General features: G+C 35.4%; 2 protein-coding genes across 2 annotated transcripts; one reads left to right on the top strand and one right to left on the bottom strand.

The window, feature by feature from the left end:
• Window positions 1–447: 447 nt before the first annotated feature.
• LOC133333297 (transcriptional regulator ovo-like) lies at window positions 448–1,008 on the top strand. Its single transcript, XM_061541611.1, has one exon. It carries the CDS (start codon window positions 448–450, stop codon window positions 1,006–1,008), a length of 561 nt encoding a protein of 186 aa, XP_061397595.1.
• A 2,904-nt stretch (window positions 1,009–3,912) lies between these two features.
• LOC133333302 (ras-interacting protein RIP3-like) lies at window positions 3,913–4,482 on the bottom strand. Its single transcript, XM_061541617.1, has one exon. It carries the CDS (start codon window positions 4,480–4,482, stop codon window positions 3,913–3,915), a length of 570 nt encoding a protein of 189 aa, XP_061397601.1.
• Between the last annotated feature and the right edge of the window lie 4,628 nt (window positions 4,483–9,110).

The following is a 9,110-nucleotide window of genomic DNA, read 5'->3' as shown; positions in this document are numbered from 1 at the left end:
ACAAGTCAGCTAAGTAAGTAAGTAACATCACCTCGTCAATTTGATCCTTCAGTTGTTGATTCCGAATATTTATGATCACGCAACATCACACTCATCAATGAACTTCTCTGGAGATCAATACAATATTTCACCTTTTGGGCAAATTCTCACACCATGTGCAAAACAAATGGATTAGTAGCCATAAATCGGGGCGTTAGCAATCCCCCTTTAAAAATTAACTACCTATAATAAAATATTAAATCCTTTAGGTACCTAGGTAAAAAAAAGTTCCTGGGCTCACCCCAAAATTAAGTCATTAGTAGGGACATTGGAAACAGGTACAAGGATTATACCTGTAAAAGGAAACTTAATCAGCAATTGGGTGTATAAATAATGTGTGCCAATTGGACTAGAACATTATTCACTCACCACAACTCAAGGAGTTAACAACAAACATTTAATATCAAAATGGCAACAAATACCGATTATCAACACAAAAAATTCGCCAAAAAGACCGAGGAGGAATATCAACATAAGAAATTTGCTACCAGCAAAAGGAAATTTAATGAAATCGAAAAGGAAGAAGTAACCATAACAGCTGAGGATATATTGCAGCAAGCTCAAAAGGAGATGAGTACCGATCTGCCACAAATCAAGAGGAAACAAACTAAGCCTTTGTTCCGACCCTGGGAAGATAAGGAAGAAAGTGAAGGTCCTACAACCACCAAAAGACCCAAAAGCTGTCCGCCAACTGAGGAGGTTCCCAGTATTATGACACAGCAATCGAATTTAAAACTTAGACGCAACACCGTTGGTGCCATAATGAGGCGTCGTCAGCAGCATCACCAACAACAAGCCGTACAATGGATGAGACAGCAACAATATATTGCCTATCAGCAGGAACAACATTATCAAGCGGCTATAATGGAACAATCAATGAGGAATTCTAGTTATTTGGCATATTTACAGCAATTGGCCCTGCAACAGAGGCAGCAACAACAATTATTTGTTTTTGGTCAACAACATTAGAGACATGACATTTAAACACTTACAAATATTTATAATGATTGACTAGTGTATCTGGTCTAAAAACAATGACAGAATCTGTGATAATTAAAAAAATGTTTATTTATTTAAATAAGTATAATATTTATTAATAAAACCTTTAATTTTAAAGCAAAAAGCGATTAATCTTAATTTTTTTATTTTTATTTATTCGAACATAAAGGAGATTATTGAAAATTTATAATGATAATCTAGAGGTTCATCTCATTTTTTGGATAGATGTTCTCCATCTTATAAGGGGATTCGATTATATAGTTATACCCTACATAACTATAATGTGAGGGTGTTATAAGTTCATGTGGCCCCGAGAGTTTGTTACGCTGTAAAATATGGCTGCTAGATCTGCCATTTAGTATATTGATCATATCTGGACTAGCTGATTCGATTTAGATGAGTTTGACCGCCTGTCTGTCAATTGTCAAGAAATTTTGCATATTCGGTTCTGACCAAAGACGACGCCCATTTTTTTTGCAATAACCGCAGATTTCTTTTCAACGAATAGACATGGATGTTTTGATGACGAGTTCGCGTATCGACTATACAAACACATTTTTATGAAAAATTACAAAAAAAAAAAGAAAAAAAAATAGAATACACCTGATTCCAGTTGAAGATGATTTTTGTATCATAGGGTCGATCCCATCCGACTATACTGCCCCGCTTAGAAAATGGGTAAAAACTAGTAAAAATACGATTATAACCCCAAAATGAGTTTTTTTTTTAATTTTTGACATTTAGGCTGAGTTCTGATACATATAGTAAAACATTATGGCGAACATTTCTGTAGAATATTCTGAGCAGGTTTGACCTCGTTTTTAATGAGTTTTCGATCACTTCTCTTTCATAAACCGTTGAAATTTCCCGGTATTTTTTTTGTGTTGCACAGTGTTATTTATTAAAAAAATCTGGCCTTTAATTGTCATATTTTTTTTTAAATCCAGGTCTTTAATAGTCCTCAAAAATATATATTTAAAAAATCCACGTCTTCAATAGCCCTTAAACATATTTATAAGCAATCCAAAACCTTAATAGAATAATATTCTTTAAAAAACTACAGGACTTTAAAACGTTTAATTCTTTTTTTAAACGCATGCCTTAAATAGTCCTTGAAAAAGTATATTTAATAATATTATTATAAAAAATCCAATCCTTCATTACTTTTTAAAAATATTTTTAACATAATGCCCTTAATAGACCGTTAAAGATATTCTTTAACCAGTGAGCGGAGAAATATAGTCGGGGCCGACCATACGATACCCAACACAACTACCACGGAACTCTAACTTTCTGCGAATTTTTATTTCGAGCCTGAGCTATATTTCGTGATAATTACACCTCTTGACCGACTGCCCTTCTAATTACTTGTCCAGATTCCCTTCACCGTGGGTTGTGTTGTGATGTTCGGCTTTCAATTGTGGCCTATAGATCGACTGAAAAAAAAAAACAAAAAAATAAGTTTCCGGTCCTATTCATCCCAAAATTATTATCTGATCATCAACGATAATTATTGGCGTTATCCTTGACCATATCTGAATCCTCATGGAATCCTCATGGCGATCAGCGCTATATTTTCACCCTCTAATGTTAATGGGTTACTAAATAACATATGAATACGTAAGCACCTGTAAATATTTAAGTGTAATTCCCACATCCGTATACATATGACAATATACTTTGTATCAATTTAATGGTCAACCACTCCTCGTGGATATACTATCAACTTCTCGGGTATATGTCCTTCAGGAGTAAATATATACGCTATAGAATACAAATTTTGTAATTTTTCACACAAAAGTCAGGACCAATTTGACCCGCTAAATATTGGCTGATGTTTATCAAAACTGGCATGCTTCTCCTTTGGCCCGATTTTCTTCGCTATGTTTGGGACATAATTGCGGCCTCTGGAGCGACCAGAAAACCCGACATTTCACCCCCTAAATATTAACCGATCTTTACCAAAACCAATAGCGGTCTTCATTGGCCAGAACCCATACTACATTTAAAATTGGTCCATAGCTGCGGCTTTTATTGTGTTTAAAAATTATAACGGACAGACGGATGTCTAGATAGACTCAGCTAGTCGAGATATGAGGCGTTACAAACACTTGGGGCTGCACAAAGCTATAATACCCTGACAACATAGCTGTGTAGGGTATAAAAATACATGACTTTAAAAGTCCTCGAAAAAAATCGTGTAGAAAAAATATGTTTAAAAATCTATTATTTTTATAGTCCTTTAAGAAATCATTTAAAAAATCCAAACCTTTAATTGTCCTTTTTAAGGTCTTTTTTTTTTAAAAATGCATGATTTATTAGTCATTGAATAAACATTATTTAAAAAATTCTGGTTCTTGAAAAAATTTAAAAAATCCACTTCTTGAATTTTATCGTGGGATACGCTTGCTTTAAGGCGTAGGTTGTCTAAGAACGACCGTTGTGCCATTGAAGTTTGAGATAGAGGCACCTGTGGGCTTTTTCCTCCAGCAAACATTTGATAATGCGTAAAAATGTTAAACAAGTTTTATTTTCGTCTTTTTTCAAGCGATTTTAAAATTGATCGGGATTTATCGCCATACAAATATTTATCTATGTCGGTGTACCTTATCATAGTTAAAAAGGCTGTAAACTCGGCAAAATATTAGAATTCTATAGAGCATCATTATAATTTTTATGCTAAATTTTGTTGTGTTCGAATAAGTAAATACAAAAATTGCTATTTTAATTATAATTTTTTATTAATAAATAATATACTAATTTAAATAAATAATTTATATTTAATTATCACAGATCTTGTCATAGGTTTTTAGACCAATTCGATTAGTCAATAAATATTTTAAAATAAATCCAAAGCCATTAAATGTCCTTCATCTAATGTTGTTGACCAAAAACAAATAATTGTTGTTGCCGGCTCTTTTGCAGGGCCAATTGTTGTAAATATGCCAAATAATTGGAATTCCTCATCGATTGTTCCATTATAGCCGCATGATATTGCTGCTGTTGTTGCTGATAGGCAATATATTGTTGATGCCTTCTCCATTGTACGGCTTGTTGGTGGTGTTGCTGCTGACGACGTCTCATTGTAGCCCCAACAGTGTTGCGTCTGACTTTTGGATTCGATTGTTGTGAAGTATTAATTTTGGACACCTCCTCAGTTGGTGGACAACTCTTGGGTCGCTTGGTGATTGTGGTAGCACAACTTTCTTCCTTATCTTCCCATGGTCTGAACAAAGTCGTAGTTTGTTTTCTTTTAATTTGTGGTAGATCTGTGCTTATATCCTTTTGGGCTTGTTGCAATATATCCTCGACAGTTATGGGTACTTCTTCCTTTTCAATTTCATTAAATTTTCTTTTACTGGTAGCAAATTTCTTGTGTTGATATCCATCCTCAACCTTATTCTTGTTGAATTTTTTGTGTTGATAATCGTTAGAGGTTGTCATTTTTAATGTTTGCTCTTAACTTGTTAACACTTTGAGTGATATAGAGTGAATAATGTCCTATTCCAATTGGCGCACATTATTTATACAACTAATTGCTGATTAAGTATCCTTCTACAGGTATAATCCTTATACCTGTTGACATATCCCTCCTTATGACTTAATTTTGAGATGACACCACTAATTTTTATTACCTAGGTACCTAAAGGATTAATAATTTTATTACGGGTAATTAATTTTTAGAGGTGGATTGCTAATCCTCGATTTATTGATACTGATCCCTTTGTTTTGCGAGCGATGCGCAAAACCTTATGAGCTAAGTTAAAACATTTTCTGGTACTCCATTGAAAAATTCACCTTTTCCTTTCAAAACCACAAATATCGAAAACAATGGGCTAATAAAAAATGTATATGGTGATACAATCTAATTTGTTGTTGTAAGATTATACAAAAATATATATAATCAATAATATTGAAATAAATATAAAAATACATGCCTTTGTTGTCCTTGAATGAAACATTTACACAAATCCACACCCCGAGTTGCTTTAAAGAAAATACACAAATCCACGCCAGTTATAGTCCTTGAAAGTAATATTTATATAAAATCCACGCCTGTAAAAATATTTTTATAAAATCCTCGCCTGCAAAGGTCAGCAAAAAAATATTTTCACTGTGGATTTAGAACCTCCACACCAGTCCTTTAAAAATATTTGTAAATAATCCACGTCTGTAATAGTCTTTGAAAAAAACTATTTTTCAACCAGTGAGCAGAGCAGTATAGTCGGACAGGGCCGACCCTACGATACCCTACACAACTACCACGGAACTCTAACTTTCTGCGGATTTTTTCCGAGCCTGGGCAATATATCGAGATAGTTGCACCTCTTCCATACACTGACTTATTTTCCGAATATTATTAATATTCAGAACAGTCCTTCTAATTACTTGCCCATATTCCCTTCACCTTGGGTTGTGTTGCGATGTTCGGCTTATAATTTTGGCCTATAGATCGACTCGAAAACACACACAAAATAGGGCATAGTTTTGTAGGGCATAAAAAACCTAGCCTCAAATATTCCCTTCAACTTACTTAGAAAATGTTGGCTTTAAGTTTATTAAACGTACACGATTTGTACCCGATTCTAACAGTCCCTGATAAAATATTTAAAAGAAGTGCAGGTCTTTAATAGTGCTTAAAAATTATTAGGAAACCAGCTCGTCTATAAGAAGGCCTTCGACTCATCTATAAGAACTCTTCTTCTATAAGAAGGGCTATAGCATTTCTATATGAAGATCTTCAGGACAATATTTGATAGCTCCTCTATGAGAAGACCTTCAGCTCTTCTATGAGAAGACCTTCAGCTCTTCTATGAGAAGACCTTCAGCTCTTCTATGAGAAGACCTTCAGCTCTTCTATGAGAAGACCTTCAGCTCTTCTATGAGAAGACCTTCAGCTCTTCTATGAGAAGACCCTTCAGCTCTTCTATGAGAAGACCCTTCAGCTCTTCTATAAGAAGACCTTCAGCTCTTCTATGAGAAGACCTTCAGCTCTTCTATGAGAAGACCTTCAGCTCTTCTATGAGAAGACCCTTCAGCTCTTCTATGAGAAGACCCTTTAGCTCTTCTATGAGAAGACCCTTCAGCTCTTCTATGAGAAGACCCTTCAGCTCTTCTATGAGAAGACCCTTCAGCTCTTCTATGAGAAGACCCTTCAGCTCTTCTATGAGAAGACCCTTCAGCTCTTCTATAAGAAGACCCTTCAGCTCTTCTATGAGAAGACCCTTCAGCTCTTCTATGAGAAGACCCTTCAGCTCTTCTATGAGAAGACCCTTCAGCTCTTCTATGAGAAGATCCTTCAGCTCTTCTATGAGAAGACCCTTCAGCTCCGCTATGAGAAGACCCTTCAGCTCTTCTATGAGTATACCTTAAGCTCTTTGATAAGAAGGCCCTTCAGCACTTCTAAAAGTAGACCCTTCAGCTCTTTCATAAGAAGACCCTTCAGCTCTTCCATAAGAAGACCCTTCAGCTCTTCTATAAGAAAACCATTCAGTTTTTCTATAAGGAGACACTTTAGCTCTTCTATAAGAATACCCTTCAGCTCTTCTATAAGAAGACCCTTCAGCTATTCTATGAGAAGACCTTTCAGCTATTCTATGAGAAGACCTTTCAGCTCTGCTGTGAGAAGACCTTTCAGCTCTTCTATGAGAAGACCTTTCAGCTCTTCTGTGAGAAGACCTTTCAGCTCTTCTATAAGAAGACCCTTCAGCTCTTCTATAAGAAGACCCTTCAGTTCTTCTATGAGAAGACTCTTCAGCTCTTCTATGAGAAGACCTTCAGTTCTTCAACTCTTCTATAAAACGATCTTTATGAAGTCAGAACGATGTTATGAAGTCAAACATTTTCTTCTTGTCTTCTAATAAACTTCTGTATTTTTATAAAAAAACGTGTTGGTCCTCTCCTGGAATCCCCTCTGATTTTCTTTAAGAAAACATGCTATTGTTTTTCTTTCAATTTCCAATCACTCCTTAATTCTTCATAAAACGGACCTCCTGCTCTTTATTAGTTAATTAAACAAGACTACCACTTACAAAAGAGTTCATTTCTCATTAAAAGATGTTTCTCAGTAGCTGGAACAAAATAGGCAAGAATTGTTAAAATATAACAAATATGGATACGCCCAAAGGCTGTAGCATAATTCAAAGAGATTGTCATGTTTTTCTTTCTTCAGATATTCTTCTATTTTTTATTCAATAAACACAATAGCCAAAGAGGGGGAAAAAAACAATCATGAAAAAGGATACTCTAACAATTGACAGGCCTTCCGTTCACACAAACATTGTCTCAAATTCTAAAGCCGTGGATCGAGGGAGATTCTAATTAAATCTTTCGTTATGGTTTATTTTGGTGCTGGCTGTGTAAACATGATCAGTTGGCAGGCAGGCAGGGTAGGGTATTCAAATAATAAATCTATGCCCATATCTCATTTTTGTTGCTTTTGTTGTATTTCTATTTTTTGTTTACACACTCTTCTAAGTAATTGGACAATTGCTTTTAAAGAGCTCAAAAAGATAGACTTCCAGATAAGCGGAATGGGTGGATGAATGCCACACATTGTTGACGCAGCATGATACAATTTCACTCATCATTTTTATTGAATAAACACAATGGCAGGCCAAGAGGGACAGATGGAAAAATAGACGACCTTGTTGTTGTTGCTGCTGCTGTTGCCCAGATCCCCCTCCTCTCGTTCTCTAAGAAGGGACCTAAACAAACATAACATGTTTACTAAAGACCATCATCACAACATAAAACATTTCAATGTCAGGTCGGACTCACACAGATATCTATCTGTGTGAGTGTGTGTGTGCTGGTTGTTTGTTTATCCCGCCGCTCACACATGTTTACTTCTTAGTCCAGATCAAATCAATCTGTTTTGAAAAGAAATTTCAAAAAATTTGCAACCTGCTGTGCATGAAATCATGTAAAGACCCAACATGTAGGTGATAAGCCATGCGCCTGCGCGAAACCAAACACTGACGGCGCACCCAGCCACATGCATTTGTCATTGTTTGTTGTAGTCAAACACTCACACACAGCGGCAGCAGCAACAACAACAAAAGGCTTATCTTGTTTTCCCTGTGGATTTAATTGTCCGATTTGAGAATGAAAAGATATTAAAAGAATTTCCTCTGGCCCATGACTGGTGTAAGAAGGACGACCAACCAGCACTAGTCCTTGCAGGTTGTCGTCTTTGCGACTTTATTGTTACAATGGACGAACAAATGTTGTTTCTTTAAAACCATAGCAAATAGTAAGGGGAATATTTGTAAACAAAACCAATTCCAAATGAGATTAACAGGAATATTGGAAACACGCAGGATAAATAATAGCAGATATCCTGTTTATCCTGAATAAATAACTTGTTGTCGTTTGAGAGACAACAATGGAGGGAGGAAAAACACGTCCAGGATACATATGTTTGTATGGCACATTGTGTGTGTCCAAAAGAACGCAGTACTGACAATATTTATAGCAATAATAATTATAATCCCCTGGACTTGTTTGTTTCGAAATTTCCGTAAGTAGATGGATTAATTTAAACCGGAACATTGCATTATTATCTTCCAAGGATATTAGGGATTTGATGGATTACAAAACAAAAGAAAAATATTACATAAATATTTTGTAATCTAAACGTGATTTAGATTATGCTAGAATCCTCTCCTGCAAATCGATGAAGATCTTAAAGTTTTCTTAGAGCACAGATCATGAGGTCAATTTAAATAAGAACAACGGTTATTTTAATACATGGCCAGAAGAACTTATAATAGAAGAACAGGAAGTCTTTTTACAGAAGTTTTAAATATTCTTCTTACAGAAGACCAAAAGTTGTTCTTATCGAAATCAAAAGTTGTTCTTATAGAATAATTGCAAGTTCTCCATACATCGAACAACTGAAAGGTCCTCTTATAGTAGAGATGTAAGGTTCACTTAAAGAAAAGCTGAAAGGTCTTCTCATAGAAGAGCCGTAGGTCTTCTCATAGAAGAGCTGAAGGTCTTCTCATAGAAGAGCTGAAGGGTCTTCTCATAGAAGAGCTGAAGGGTCTTCTCATAGATGAGCTGAAGGG

Source organism: Musca vetustissima, unplaced genomic scaffold (genome assembly GCF_032173495.1).
Source record: "Musca vetustissima isolate MV318-11 ecotype Yass unplaced genomic scaffold, APGP_CSIRO_Mvet_v1 utg30220, whole genome shotgun sequence".
Classification (NCBI taxonomy): Eukaryota; Metazoa; Arthropoda; class Insecta; order Diptera; family Muscidae; genus Musca; species Musca vetustissima.
This window is presented reverse-complemented; position numbering and strand designations above follow the sequence as displayed.